The following is a 16,425-nucleotide window of genomic DNA, read 5'->3' on the forward strand; positions in this document are numbered from 1 at the left end:
TTCCCCAACTGAATTTGCTTGTCAGAAGCCGGCTTGGTAGGTCACAAATTGTGAATAATGACTACAAGATGCTGCAAACATCATAAATACAAGTCTATTGCCAAGCACCCGAATGGCAGTTATAAGACCACAGAGTTGGTGCAATAATCATAACTTCTAGGACAAGTCATAAGCGGCCTTATTCCAAAATTGTCTTAATTTCAAACTATTGTTAAAGGAACAGTTACAAGTTGACTACTTGCTGAAAGGAGTTGAAAAGGAATTGTAAAATCCACATATAGTGGATTCCCACTAAACACTTTCTCAAATGTAGAAAATTTTTGAAGATCAATTTGTGCATGTGCAACCACAATAAAGACCTTCTTGGAGTTTGGAAAAGAAGATGAAGTTTGGAATTAAGAATCCTCAAATTGCAAACAAAAGTGTGCACCAGATCTTTGACTGATAGTCTCATATCATAAACAAGCGACAGATATTTGGAATCTTACCCTGTTAATTTGAACATAAATAATTTGCAACCCACCAAGTTCCACATGCTCTTCCCCAACTTGGTCATCAATCACTCACCTTTGGAAGATTTCCAGAGCTAAAGGGGTTGGGGAAGGGAAGAAAGACCAGCCACTCCACTGCTGAGCCACATGGCACAATACCACAAGCAGTCTTTTTCTGAGTGAAAAAATAATGCAGGAGAAGCTAAGGCTAGCACTAGTGAAGAAACTGAAGAAGCTTCTTGGAGAAGTGAAATGTCCTCAAAGAAAAACAAGAAAGTCCCATTGCCTCTTGAAAAATATCCAAACAACCATGAACTTTATGATTGAGAATCTCCACAGATATTAGCGAAGAAAGAAATCCTCTCTGGTTTGTTTTCCCTCACTGGCATTAGCCTTAGCTCCACCAGCATTAGTAAGGAACGGAAAACCAAGAGTTTTGTTTTCCTCTCAGTAACACCAGCATTAGCTTTGCCAGTATTTTTCATTTATCGAATTATGCCAAGTGGTCCAACAATGCAGCAGACCATCCTTCTTCCCTACTCCAGCCTCCTAAGTTCTGAAGATCTTTGAAAGGTTATGTATGTGATTGTGACAGGGTGGGGAGAAGTCTCAAATGGCTGTGGGGATCCCAAGGGGCAGAAAGCAGAGCATGGGGTATCTCAGGGGGTGGAAGGAGGCCTTGGAAAGCCAGAGGCAGGTGAGTTTGTACCTGCACTAAGTCACCCAGGATTTCCACCATCCCTGAGGCAACCCATGCTCCATTTAACTGCCCCTATGTTTGTTTAACAACTGCATTTGGGACAGCAGGATAGGGAGTCATTAAATGAGGCAGTTCACTTAACAGCCATCCTGACTTCAAACTGTAAAGGGGCAGGCTCTATTATGATTGTAATTTGATGACTACTTGTACTTCATTTAAATGATGAGATAAGAAAGATAAACATTATAATGACTATGGAAAAAAAGTATTTTATTTATCCGTGCAAAATTAAAACAGCAGAAAACTTCTCTCTTTTTGGCTAAATGTTTAGAAAAATAATACTCTTTAAAATATGTATAGGCTACTTCTATTTTACAAAATAATCCAACTTCCTACTCAAAATACAGGAAGAATAATAAAGAATACTATGCATGCACAAAAGGGTACCCTGTATACACTTTTATACTATATCAAGCAGTTAATAAATATTTTAAATAAGAGTTGAATATTGAACTGACCATTTCCAGGATGATCCAGTAATTTCCTTCCAGAAATTTCTTGACTTATTTCCATTGGAGGTACAGATTTGACATATGGTAGATTGATAGAAAGTTCAGATGTTGAGGTGGGTACTGAATGAACAGTTATTGTTTATTCCCTCCCACCTCACAAAACGTCTTTCATTCAACTCTAAAGGTGTACAAGTTTTAGAAATGTTTTTGGATTGAAAGAAGGCTGTATATACATATGCATTTAACAGCACTGCATACCTTCCACACAAAGATATGCAATGTTGTTAAATACACATGCATGTACAGCCTTTTTTTAAATGATCTTGTAAAAAAATCCTCTTTTTTGCCATTTTGTCTTTTGAATAAACTAAGTGAAGGACCTCAAACCTTACTTCAGAAACTTTGCTAAAAGTGTTTTCCTTCCCTATTCTTGAATTCCCCCACTCATCTCTCCAAACTGCCAAAAAAGACAGCAAAGAAAATTTTGGCACCACATTAATATATACTCCCCCAAATTCATAAATCATATTTTCATCACCTAGCCAAAGTTCAATCTCCTTCTCCACTTTGTAATTAGAGCTGTTGTATCAATGTAATTGCTGTTTTCCATCTCTTTATGTCCAAGATAAATCATTTATAAATTAATATAAGATTATGACTTTATTCTTTATTTTTAACAAATATAAATAAAACATGAAATATATGTTAGGAGACTCTAGAATGCATCTTTTTAAAGGATAAGGGTGAAGAAATGAGACCAGCTATTTGGCAGTGGGAAAAATATAATAAATGGAAACTGAACCCAAGAAATATATAATTATAACCACTCTTATTTATTTAAATCATTTGTACATCTGCCTATCTGTTCTGAAAGCTATGCCAAACAATGCCAGTGCTACTACTGTCATAGCGTTCTGAGAGGGAACAGTCCACCTACGGTTGTGTCAACTGCTTTCTGTTATGATCACTTTCATATTGTTGTCATTCCCAAGTTTGCAATCTAATTTATTCTCAGAGATTTCCTGGGGTTTCTCTGTCATACCCATATGCTCCTCCTTAAATCTAATCTAATCCATCAGAGCTGATTCCAAGCTCACCCTTCAAGTGAAGGGTGTGCAGATTACAATGCCCCTACAACTATAAATGTTACACTACCACTACTTCCCATGGCTTCTCCCTGGAAAAAATGATCCATTCATTATATATGATACATTAGCAAGCAACAAATCATTATTATAGAATCATAGAATAACAGAGGGAACTTTGAGATTCAGTAGGAGACCCTATACTGTACTATTCCGGACAAATGGTTGTCCAATCTCTTCTTGAAAACCTCCAATGATGGAGCACCCATAACTTCCGGATTCAAGAGGTTCTATTGATTGTTCTCACTGATATGAAATTTGTCCTTAATTCTACATTGGATCTTTTCTTCATTCATAAGCTTCCATACATTACTTCTTGCCCTTATTTCAGGTGCTTTAGAGGCCTGTCAAACTTCTGGCCCATGGGCCACATGCATCACATGCTGGCCATGCCCATACCCAGTTTAGCAAAGGGGAAAAAAGTTTTGATACGTCACGTGTCTCTGCCCAGATGTGAGTGTGACACCCCTACTTTAGAGAATAGATTGATTCCCTCTTCTCTGCGACAGCCCATCAAATATTGAGACGGCTATCATATCACCTACCCTACAGTCCTGTTCTTTGTTAGACTAGTTCCTGTAACTGATTATCAAACAGTCTCGAGACCCCTAATCATCTTTGTTGCTCTTCTCTGCACTCTTTTTAAAGCTTCAACATCTATTTTATATCTTTTTTGTATACCTTAATGTTAAATAAAGATTTTGTTTGTCACAAAAGACAGACACGCTTAAAATACATTGCATCTTTTTCTTTTCCATCCAGTTTCATTTCTTTAACACTTGAGATTTTAATCAAGGATTTCAGAATACAGCCCTATTGTTTGACTAATGGGTCCCTGAAATGACTAGTTTTTACAGAGCCAAGGAACTGGAGTATGTATGTATGTATGTATGATGTGTGGGCTCCCTTAAAATGTGTGCCATCACTCTGAATGATAATAAAAAATAGTTAAGAAGTTTAATGAGAATTTTCATGAGTTAAAAAAGCAATAATTGAATGTAGGTATTGTGTCATGAATATAACTGTCAGATATAAGTTGAGGTTAATGATAGAAAGATTTCTTTCATCAGCTCTGCTGTATTTCAGTGACCCAGATAAAGGGAACGTCTTCTCCTGATTATCTCCTGAAAAAAATTTACCAAACATCAGGATGGACAACAGAAAAAAAAACCTATTTCATCATGAATGTAAGAAAAAATATGATAAACTCACCATTTTGATGAATGCAACACATCTTAGGAACACTATATTTACAGTATTTATAAAACGTCTTCCATAATTATATTTCAGCCCAAATCTTTTTAATGAAAGAAGTTTTAATTTCCAGATAATGTTTGACATAGTTATTACTGAAGAAGTACCCACTATACTGCAAAGTAAAACAAAAATCCTAGGAAGTTAACCAAAACAGATTTCTATTGTTTAGGCTACTGAGCAGCTAAAGTTCAACTCTGTCTGCATAGTGCTGATACAGTGTAAGGTTTTGTAAGTAAATAAGACACACATTTCTAAGATAAGAGAGAATAATAGCACATCATTAGCACTACCAACCCAATTTATGTTCCACTTTTTTATTTTATGACTCTTATCAGCAAATCACTGTAATGTGCTTTGCAAGGAAATCAGTCACAATACTGAATAGCAAGTGCAAGAGAACAGAACTCTCTCCCAATAGGCATCATATTCACTTATTCAAAGGACAGGTTTGGGGTTGAACAATATTGGTCTGAAAGTAGAGTTTTGTTATTGGATTTTTGTTATTGTTGCTGCTGCTGTTTTTGTAAAACCCATTTGGCATAACACATAAAGCAAATGAGACCATACTAAACAGTGGTAGAATTCAATTTTTTTTACTACCGGTTCTGTGGGCGTGGCTTATTTGGTGGGCATGGCTTGTGGTCATGTGACTGGGTGGGCATGGATTTGTGGTCATGTGACTGGGTGGGCGTGGTCAACTCAATGTCACTCACATCAAGGGGTGCCTCACCTGGCCCCTCCTCTCCCAGCCATTCCTTGTCACCCAACCTCAACTTATTTATAGTTCTGTAAAAATGTTGTTCACCTTTTTTGACTTTATTATCTGCATACTATAGATGTACTTTCATGGACCACTGGGAGGAGGAAATGGCTCACATGCTTTAAGAGTGTGATAGGCAACAGGCTTTTAAGGGGCTGCCACAAAGAAAGGGGGACAATGTATTTTCCAAAGAAGCAGAATGCAAACAAGAAGCAATGGATGTAAACTGAAGAGAGAGAAGCAACCTAAAACTAAGAAGAAACTTCCTGACAGTGAGAACAATTAACCAGTGGAACTGCCTGTCTCCAGAAGTTCTGGGTGCTCAATCACTGGAAGTTTTTAAGAAAAGACTGGACAGCCATTTCTCTGAAATGGTATAGGGTTCACCCCAAGCTCCCTTCTAAGTATTATTCTGACACCTTTCCCAGGATTTCTACTCAGAGTTTGGTATCCTCACTTTTCTTGCCTGAGCTGGGGGTTGGACTAGAAGACCTCCAAGGTCCCTTTCAACTCTTGTTAAACACATGTGTATTTTATGCTCTGGACTATTGACATTGAATGCATGTAAACCCTGAAAAATATGTGCTAACTCTGGGCAAAAGAAAGGCAGAAAAATCACTCGATGTGTAGGGACAGTGTAAAATATTAACACATGATAAATAATGGAACAATTAAAAATTATAGCACAGAGTTTTATCTCTCTCTCTCTTCCTATTTTTTCTTTCTTTCTCTACTTTCTTCCTTCTTTCTTTCTTTCTTTCTTTCTTTCTCTCTCTCTCATACACACACACACACACACACACACACACAGCACGTAACAGACAAGCATTTTGGAAGCAACTCCTTTAAATTTCTCTAAGGCTGAGTGGATTCCCCCACCCCCTCTGTCAGACCTCACTCCTTCTCACTCCAGCACTTTAACTCACAAGGGGAAAGTGTCCATGGGGAATCCTTGGAGAAGTTTTTAAAAGACCTGCTTCCAAAATGCATTTCTTTTACATTGCAAAAGTGCTCCAAGGCTCGATTCACCCCCGCCCCCTCTGTCAGACTGCACTCTTTCTCACCCCAGACACTTTAACTCACATGGGGAAAGTGATACTTGAAGCGTCCATGCCTTTCTTCCTTTCCCCCAGGGAGAAAGAGGACGTGGGGAACGGAAAGCTTGACCGGGCAACCGGGTTGGGGACTTGGCCAGCCAGGGGTTGCCACTGGTTCGGCGATCCATGCCAAATAACCGCTACCGGTTTGCTCGAGTAGGTGCGAACCGGTTGAATACCACCTCTGATACTAAACTGCTGGAAATTTATGTATAGCAATAAGCAATTAAGAAGCAGAAAGTTGAACAATATTGGCAGTTAGTGCCTTTCTTAGAGGCTGGTTTAAGACTATAATGTGGGGGAACTCATACTCAATTCCACAGCTGTTAATGTACAACACTTCTGATCATACCATATTGCTTAATGTACAAATGAAATCACTATTTAAAAAATCATGTAGGCATTGTTACCATTGTGCGGGTGATACACAGCAGTATTTGCTCTCATCTGCTGCCATGGATTAAACTCGTCATCAGTACCTGAACGCCATAAAAATTAGCTGAGAGAAAATTCAGACCAAACATAATTGTTGAGCAGGCCACATATCCTGAAATGGAAAAGCAACCTTGGAATGGGATACTACTCTTATCCTATGAAAATTACATTAGCAGTTTGCAGTATTTGTAGACGTTGCTTTGAACCTACATGTTCACACTGCAGCTGCAGAAAGGAGTGTGTTTGGCTTTAGCTATAGCATCATCATCCTTTCTTCACAAGATCAAATCTGCACTTTTAACATATATCCCAATATTTATTATTTATGCCTATTTCTTTAGACTTTAGAAACTACATCTGGTCTAGAATGCAGCAGCAAGCATGCTGATATGTACCTACTTATAGGATCATACCTTGTCTTGCAAGGGCTGATTTGGTTACAATTTGATGCTGAGTACAATTTAAAGGATTAATGAGCCTCCTTTAACAGAACAATAGATAAGCAATTTAGGCTAGTGAGTCCCAAAATCTGCTCAGTGTGTGAATCAAGTACTTTCAGCAGATATCTGAATATTTCCAGGAAAGGGGAGCCCATTGCATTTGTGAATAAAAACTTTTCTTAATGTTAGATTTTTTTTTAAACATTCAACTGGAATATCCCTCTTGATAACTTAAATATTTTATGTATTACACTGTGGAATAATTGAAACTATATTTTTATATACCTCTGACTGTCAAATCTTTCAGATTTATTTGAAGTGTGCTGTCAAATCCCCATCTAGCCTCCACTACTCAAACAACCCAATTCTCTCAATCTCTCATTTTAGGATTTAATTCTGTATAGTGGCTCCTGACAATCCTTGCCATTTTTCTCAGAGTCAGCTCCTTTTAAAAAAACTTTTTTAAAAACATGTTGCCTCATACCAGTCACAGTATTCCAAGTGGGGTTTGCATAATACAAAATAAAATAGAATTATTGCTTCCCATTATTCCTCCATGACTCTTGATGGAAAACTGCATCTGTTTTTCCCCATCCACATCAATCTATTGCTCATATTCAATATTCAAATCAACTAATATTCCAAGATCTTTTCACAAGCGCTATTTCTGAGTTCCCATCCGATACTTGTGACTTTGGTATCTGCTTCCTGAGTAACTTTTACCTTATGATTCTTGACTCTTGACAAATGTATCTTTTCTTTTATGTACACTGAGAGCATATGCACCAAGACAAATTCCTTATGTGTCCAATCACATTTGGCCAATAAAGAATTCTATTCTATCTATTCTATTATTTGCAATCGATAAAGAGTCACCGACAAGTATTTTGAAAGAACTTACAAAATGGGTCCTGGTCTTAACTTTGGCTGCCTGAAGAATCTTCAAATCTGGAAAAATTATTTTACAATCCTGCCTGGTAGGATTTTGCCAGCTAATAACATTTGTGCTAAATGAAATGCTCTCTAACAAAGAAAGGCCAGAATATTTTGTGCAGAAAATTATTCTTAATTGTACACATTCATAGAGGAGGGTCCTAAGTACTAATATGAAGTTTATTGAGGCTACAAAGAGATCCCAAGATAAATAAAACACAAAAAAGCAAGCTTTTTCCTCCTCCAATACTAAACAAAAGATTAACATTTATTCTGTACCATATGAATGACATATTCTTCCTCACAAGATCAGTCTTCCACAGAATCTACAAACCATAGGTGTTTACTGCAATGAAATAAAAATAGAATTAGCAGGAATAATAGGTGACATTTACAAAAAAATTAAGTGCTAATGGTCCCCTTAAATCAGCAATCAAATTAAGAACTTTAAGTACTTAAGAATTTTCTTTCAAACTCCTAAAGCTTTGAAGGAACAAATCAGTCATTTCATCACATGCACAAAAAACCCTCTACTACTATAATTAGATTTGCCAACCATCATAGAAATAATTACAACCCTGTTGCACTTACATTATGTTAGTGTTGAGTGATATTGTATAAATCTCTGCCTAAAGAGAAATACATCTTGCAAATAATTCAATCTACTTTTTAAGAACAATGTTTCATACCTTTTCGCCACCACATATCAAATACAACTCTCAGACTGGACCTCGGACAAGTATCAATAAAAATATGCAGTTGACTGAAATACTGATGAACATGATTGATCTGGAAAAGATATATTATTTATTTAATTCTCATCGATAACTTTGATTCTGGCAAGAAATAGCAGCTTTTGCTTTGGCCTATTGGCTCAACCTTTGAAAATACTGGTGCCTGTAAAAGCTATATCAGAAGTTTGTCCTAAACATAGATTTGCAGATGGATTAAAATAAAATCTCTCACTATTGTAACAGTAACCTTTGAAATAGACTTTTTCTGTTCTCATATAATATGTCTATTCATCACAAAAACGAATGTATACGTTTGAGGCAAAGCTTAGACATCCTATGGCCTTCAAATTTGTGCACTGTAGAAAGTTAGCACCCACCCTTCTCCTAGAAGAATGGGTGTTGGTAAATTTACCTGTGAACGTCCTTTCTATCTATGCTGCAAGAGAGCTCAGGATGAGTAGACTTCTTCTTATGATGTCATTAAGCTGAGTCCGTACTTGTATATATAAAAGCCAGCCCCCGGGAGTATCCCCAGCTTTGGCAAAGATACTTGACAGACTGAAGAAGTGTCTCTGAAAGCAAACAATCTATTACATTAACATGTCTTACCATCTCCGGACGAACCAAGGGAGGGGCTGGGCTCACTCACAGCATAGATAGAAAGGGCGTTCACAGGTAAATTTACCAACGTCCGTTCTCCTCCATGCTGCAGCAAGAGCCCAGGATGGGACGTACCAGAGCTTGCATGTCCGCGGACAGGTCCTCGTCTGGACAATCATTCTGACTGTGGAACCACTTGCTGAAGTACCCATCTGCCGAAGGCCGCAGTCGCCGAGGCAAAGGAACCCAGACGGTAGTGTCTGATGAAGGGAGATGGGGATGTCCACGTGGCCGCTCTGCAAATCTCTTCCAAGGATGCCTGGGTAGCCCAGGCAGCTGAAGTGGCAGCACTTCTGGTAGAGTGCGCTGTCAGACCTCGAGGCACCTGAAGAGCCACCGCTTTGTAGGCTTGTGCAATGCACGTCCTAACCCACCTGCTAATAGTAGGGAAAGAGGCCTTGTTGCCCAAGTGAGAAGGGGAAAAAGAAACAAACATGGCTTCTGTCTTCCTAAAAGAGAAAGTGCGCTTGATGTAAATTCTGAGGGCCCTTCTGACATCTAGAGTGTGCCACTTGCGCTCTAAGTCATGGTGCGGAAGGGGGCAGAAATCAGGCAACACAATGTCCTGGGAACGGTGGAACCAGGTGTTAACCTTTGGGATAAAGGAGGGGTCTAAACAGAGGACAACCCTATCATTGTGAAAGGCGCAGAGGTCCTGCCTGATCGAAAGAGCAGCCAGCTCTGACACCCTTCTGGCCGAAGTGATTGAAACGAGAAAAACTACCTTTAGTGTTAAGAATTGGAGAGACACTGTTCTAAGAGGTTCAAAGTGGGGCTTCGTAAGGGCATTGAGTACCATATGAAGGTCCCATGAAGGCTACCTGTGCACCACAGGTGGGTGTAGGTTGGAAGCCCATTTTAAAAATCTCCTGAACGAGGGGTGATGAGACAAGGATGGAAATGAACCCCATGAAAGAACTGAGGAGATAGCTGCTACCTGGGACATAAGGTGTTGGGGGCTAGACCTTTCTCCAAGCCATCCTGAAGGAAAGAACCTCTGCCAATTGGGCTGAGGAAGGAGAGAGACCCTCCTTGAGGCCCCATTGACAGAGAATCCTCCAGGTGGCATCATAGATGCGCCTCGTAGATGGTTTATGAGACCCCAGGATGGTGAGGATAACCCTCTCTGGGAGATTAGTCTCCCTTAGCCATTGCCGCTCAAGCGCCACATTCAGCTTGAGCCACTGGGGATCTGTATGGATCAGGGCCCCCTGATGCAGCGAGATCAGATGGGCTGGGATTCTCCAAGGCGTGGCCACAGACAGACTGACCAGGTCTGCAAACCAGGGCCTCCGTGGCCAATATGGTGCCAGGAGAATTAGCTCCACTTGTTCCTCCAACAACTTCCGTATGACCGCTGGAATGATGGGAAGAGGGTGAAAGGCATAGAGGAGACCCATGGGCCATCTGCACCGAAGAGCATTGGTCCCCCCAGCTCCCTGGCAAGGAAACTGGGTGAAAAATCTGTTGACTTGGGTGTTTTGAGGAGTGGAGAAGAGATCCACCTCTGGAGTTCCAAATCTGAGAGAAAGATCCCTGAATAGGGACGGGTGAATGGACCATTCTGCCTGGTTGACTGAACTCCTGGTCAGCCAGTCGGATTGGGAGTTGTTGACTCCGGAGATGTGATCCGCTGAGATCGACAGCAAGTGTTTCTCTGCCCATAGCCCCAAACATTCTGCCTCCCTCATAAGTGCCTTGGATCTCGTCCCCCCCGCCTATTGACGTGTGCCTTTGCGGCCATATTGTTCGTCAACACGAGAACATGGAAGCCGGTCACAGAGGCTCTGAAATGCCTGAGAGCCAGAGATATAGCTCTGAGCTCTAACCAATTTATGGGACGGGTTGTCTGACCTGGACCAAACCCCTTGAGCTATCTGACCCTCCATATGGGAGCCCCAAACCAGAAGGCTGGCATCTGTGGTGATTACTAGCCTGCCTGGCTCCTTGAACTGGAACCCCTTTCAGAGGGACAGGGAGAGCCACCAATTGAGGGACCGCCGGGCCTGTGGAGAGAGCAGGACCTTGACCGATGTGTGGCTGGTTCTTGTTTGTTGAAAGGGGAGCAGGAACCATTGGAGCGATCAGGAGTGAAGCCATGCACATGGGATGATGCCGATACAGGAGGCCATCTTTCCCAATAGTTTGGACAGCATCAACAGGGGAACAGTCTGTTGCTGTTGAATCTGGCTGATGATCTCTGCAATGTTTTTTCCACGATCTGGAGACAGGAAAACCTGGCACAAAGTTATATCGATAACTGCTCCCAAGTGCAGCAATTTCGTCGTGGGTGAGAGATGGCTCTTCTTGGTGTTGATGGAAAAGCCGTGGCTTTGGAGGCAGAACAGGGTAATCTGTAGGTCTCAATGGGCAGAGTGGATGGAGGAGGACAGTATCAACATGTCATCCAAATAGCATTGGATCCTCACTGGAACAGAATGTAGGTGAAGCCACCAATGCTGCTAGAATCTTTGTGAAGACCCTTGGAGCCGATGAGCGGTCAAAGAGAAGGGCTCAATACTGGTAGTGGGCATTCTGGTAACAGAAATGGAGAAACTGGTGATGATGAGGCCAGATGGAGATGTGGAGGTAAGCCTCCGTGAGATCACTGGAAGAGAGGAGGTCACCCTCCTGAATGCTCTCTAAAATAGAATGCAGTGTCTTCATTTTAAATCGCCTGTATTTGACAAATTGATTGAGAAATTTTACGTCAAGGATGGCTCGCCAAACCCCCCCCCCCCCAAGGCTTTGGGAACAACAAAAAGATGAGAGTAAAATCCACATCCCCGTTGTAAGGTGGGGACTGGTTGAATATCCCTTATGTCGAGTAGGTGTTGAATGGCCGAATTCATAAGGGCTCTCTTTGAAGTGTCCCATGAAATGGGACAAATCAAAAAAATTTCTGGGGGTGATGATAGAAATTCCAATTGTAGTCCTGACCTAACAGTGTTGAGAACCCAGGCATCCGTCGTTGACTCCTCCCATTTGGAGGCGAAGAAGGCTAAATGACCTCTGATGGGTGGGGAGAACGAGATATTACTTAGAGCGACGGAAGGAATGACCCCCTCCCCCCTGAAAGGGCCATTTACCAGCAGAAGGTTGTTGTCTGTGAGGTGCTTCTGGGCGTTGTTCTTGGTGTTGGGAATACGCCCTCTGTGGCCGAGTAAAGCGGGAGGTGGTCTCTGCCCGAAAGGCAGGTGAGCGATAAGGAGCTGGGCAATAGTCAGCTTTTTTCCCCCAAGGAGGAAAGAATTTTCCATTTATCTCTGGTCTCAATGAGATACGGCTCTAGAGCCTTGCCGAAAAGCTTGTCTCATACGCTGGGGGCAGAAGCCAGCTTCTATTTGTGGCGTGACTCCGCCTGCCAATTTCGGAGCCACAGAAGGCTTCTCGCTGCCACCGAAGTTGCCATGGCCCTTGATGCAAATTTGGCGGAATTGAGGGTGGCACCGCAGTGAATTCCACAGCTGCTATAATTTTGTTAAGGTCCTGATGAGACCTGATGTCAGAGGCTGGCAATCGATCCTGCAGTTGATGTAGCCCTCATAGAGATGCCCTCATGAAAAACGATGCAGTGGTCGAAGCCCGGACAGCCCACGCAGGTGCTTGGTGGTTGCATTTGAGGGTCTGTTCGGAACGCTTATCTTCTGATTTGAGTACATCTTCTGGCTCGGTGGGAGTGCCAGAAGAGGAGAATGATGCCACAACCGGAGTGTCTACTGAGGGCACTGCAAGGGCGTTGGCTAGGGATGTGCTGACACTGTAAAACCGCTTGTCCAAAGATGATGGACGAGGACCTGCCGAAGGGGAAGCGCACTGCTCCTTGACCATGTCGAGAAACAAAAGGGGGGAAGGCAAAACCTCCGTGTGTACTACAGGCTTGGAGAAAAGGGAGTCTCCTTGCCCGGAGGGTTCCCCTTGTGGTTCAGGAGCCACTTCCTCAGGTGACAGCTTGGCGGTGACCAGGTCCTTGCTAAGTAAGGGTTTAAAGAGGGCTGGTTTAAAGACCAATGCAGAGGAAGGCTGATCTGGACGAGAGTCTTCTTCCTCTGAAAGGTTGCGATCACAAATTTTGCCCTCTTCACGCTCTGAAAAAGAAGAGCAACTGTGTTCAGATGTGGAGGCACCCTCTTCCCCTTCATAATACTCCCATTCTGCCTGTGAAGAATGGGCCCTGAGGTCCTGGGGCCTGTGGAAATCTCGTTGAGGTAAGGAGCCTATGGACTAAGGAGGGTGAAGGGCCTGAACCCTTTCCAGAGGCCGAAGAATCTGTTGAAAACCTTCAGCCAATCCTTCTAATGGCTAAGGAAACGACATCTTGAATCTCCCTAGGGTTGTTGGGCCAAAGGCCAGCTGCCGTGGGTGTAAAGGTAGCTTCCGGCCTGATTTGGGAGGAGGCCTGAACTCTAGAGGGAAGAAAGGGAGCATAGGGCCCAGAAACTTGTTGGAAATATGGCCCAGACCTGCTCAAATCCTGAGGATCTAGTTGTTCCTCAAATGCCTCAGGAGACCAGGCAGGGGGGTCCAAAGGCTCCATGAACAACTTCCCCTCCCCTGGGGGGGCTTCTCTGGGAACCCTGATGTTCGCCTGGCTGGGAAGCTTGTTGCAGTTGCCCTCTCATTTGTTGAATAGTTTTGTTGAACTGCCTCTCTAGAGCCACGTCTGCATTTTTCTGCTCTCAACTCAGCCTAAGTTGTCTTTTTGGGGGCTAGAGCCTTAGCTCTGATTTTTGCAGCCACTTCCCTCTGAGCAGTAGACTGTTTGCGTCTTTTCCTTTTAATGGATCGGAGGGTCTGTTCCACTGCATGAGCCTTGTCCTGATCTATTTTAATATAGGCAAGGCTCAAGCGTTGTGAGAATGGCTGTCAATTGAGTCTTTGTTGGCCTGAAAATGGCCACTCACCTCATGTCTGAAGAGACTGCACTCCAAGATGGCTGCTGCTTGTCAAGGGCTCCAAAGAAGTAGAAATCACTCCTTAGGCTATTGTGAGTCCCGAGTGATAGGATCAGCCAGAGAAAAAGAGTCGCAGCCTAAGCGATCAGCTGGCTGGCGCTGTTATCGGTTTGTCGATCAGTTTTATGATCATGCAAACCGCGGCTATGGGGAAGGTAGCTCAGACGCTTCCCTGCTTGCCTCGCAGCACTTGGGAAACAAGATCCCAACGTTGCAGGAGAACGGAGCCCCGCTCTCCTGAAGTTGCAGCTGCCCGGATCCCCGGGAGCTGATTGAAGTGAGGATCGCTGCTTAGAAATTCAGTAAAAACAAATGCTAACGCTTTCAGAGACACAGCTTGTGACTTAAAGAAGCTGAGTTAAAGCTGGGGATACTCCCGGGGGCTGGCTTTTATATATACAAGTACACTCAGCTTAATGATGTCATAAGAAGGAGTCTACCCATCCTGGGCTCTTGCTGCAGCATGGAGGAGAATGAAATATTCTAGGAGAAATTAAAAAGGCAGAATATTTCCCCTAAAAGAGAAATAAAAATCTTAAAGGAAACAGAAACAACCCCCCTCTCTTTCTTCTTCAGGTAGAGGTTGGAATGGCTTCAATTAAAAACTACGTGAGAAAGCACATTAATTATTGGCACAATAATTTTTAACCCAAGCACTGTTTTGACACTTCAAGAAAAATCCCAGTCTTCCTGGTAAATTCACTTTGTGCCATCTTCACCTATTCTGGGTCTAATGCACTAATACCACTGGGGTTTGACCAAGCCCGGACACCTTTTAAGCAATGTCAGAGATATTGACCTGCAAAGAGATCTCAGGCTCCATCCTACACTATCCCAATTTAAAAATAAAGTATGCAGCTGGTCAATTTCTGTCCAATACTGGTTCAAAAAGTACCAGAAGGTCACTTATATTGGCCTATTGTAATGCCCTCCCCTCAATTCATCTGGAAAGTGGGATTCACCGCATTCGAAGAACAGTGCTTCTGCCCTTTTATGCGAAGGGAATTAAGACACATGATGCTGCGCTGCTGCTGTTTGAAAGAGCTTAAAGCATCTCTTTGGGCTTTATCTATCACTTCATTCATAATATGATCCTCAAGGAGAGTACAGGCTGATTATATTTACTTCCTTTTAGCCACTCAGAAAGTGGGGGTTTCTGGTAATGTGCGGTGTTTTGCATGTGGCCTACGACTGAACATAAATAACTGGTGCAACTGAGGTGACTCCAAATATTATCTTATGACAGCATAATGCATCATGGTCTTCCTTCCTTCTTTTTAGTATATTATATACTTCACTATGTTTTCCTTTATTGCGTTAATAACATTAATGTAAATTAACCATTTCTTAGAAATATGAGAATTACTATTATGACTAGTTCAACAATCTTTTAATAAATAAAAATTCAAAGATTTTAGTATCCTACAGGGAGTCTTCAACTTACAATCACAGTTGGGATCTGAAATCCATTTCTCAACTTTTTTTGCGGCAGTTGTTAAGCAAATCACCATGGCTGTTAAGGAAATCAGTGATTGTTAAGCCAATAGCATTGTCATTAAGCAAACCCATTCTTCCAAAAGAATTGCAAAAAAATACACACACACATACACCAGAAACTGACAAAAAAATAAATAAAAACATTCACAATTGTGATTATGTGGATGTGAGATGCTATAATCACTCATAAAGGCAAGCTGGTTGCCAAATGCCTGAAATGTGGTCACATGACTGCACATTTCACAACAATCAGAGGTGCTTTAGAAGCCATAAAGTAATAATTGCATGTTTTTGTTATGTAGGTCTTTGAAACAAATAAAATTAAAAATCAAGGGCTTTTTTAATGCAGCCTAACAAAAAAAACTGATGTTAATATGCATAAAGAAACAATAAAAAGGCTACTAAAGGAGGCAGAAAAATGTAACACAACTATTTTACACTACATACTCACAGTAATTCAAATTGCAACAAATAAAGAAAACAGCAAGCCTGTATCATCTGCACTCAGGTATCAGAATAAAGTCTTGTAAGAGTAAGGGGCATATAATAGATGAACAGTAGCATTTATGTATCATTGTTCCTTGAAAATAGCTTTCATGGGATGATATGTATTGGGGCAGGCGGGGGTGTGTCAAATGTTGCAGTTAATATCTGGAATCTTCAAAATGGACTGAACCAGTGAACCTATTTGTTTTTTTAAATGTCATATCATTATTTCAAAGCTTACATTTTAATTTTTATCTTTTTTTGTCAATTTTTTTCCAGCTATCAATATGGGGAACATTCAGAAAACCAAGTAGCAGAATTTA

The 16,425-nt window shown here is 41.7% G+C and overlaps 1 protein-coding gene across 16 annotated transcripts in view; it reads right to left on the reverse strand.

Moving 5' to 3' along the window:
• Positions 1-16,425, reverse strand: part of SUPT3H (SPT3 homolog, SAGA and STAGA complex component) — a 257,371-nt gene that overhangs the window by 183,211 nt on the left and 57,735 nt on the right. For 3 of the 16 annotated variants that reach the window (XM_087949186.1, XM_087949187.1, XM_087949185.1), the window contains exons 3-4: positions 8,050-8,116; positions 6,373-6,509 (exon numbers count right to left, since the gene is read on the reverse strand). The exons of 9 other annotated variants lie outside the window; for them this stretch is intronic. In XM_087949186.1, coding sequence (XP_087805312.1) covers positions 6,373-6,419 — 47 coding nt within the window. In that variant the 5' untranslated portion in view covers positions 6,420-6,509; positions 8,050-8,116. Of the gene's footprint in view, positions 1-6,372; positions 6,510-8,049; positions 8,117-15,563; positions 15,628-16,425 lie in introns of those variants that run through there. 4 more of the 16 variants (XM_087949190.1, XM_087949192.1, XM_087949189.1 and 1 more) reach the window with 2 other exon arrangements.

The sequence above is a fragment of the Notechis scutatus genome, chromosome 1 (assembly GCF_049901735.1).
Source record: "Notechis scutatus isolate UNSWTSFEM ecotype Mainland chromosome 1, rNotScu1.2, whole genome shotgun sequence".
In the NCBI taxonomy this organism is placed as follows: domain Eukaryota; kingdom Metazoa; phylum Chordata; class Lepidosauria; order Squamata; family Elapidae; genus Notechis; species Notechis scutatus.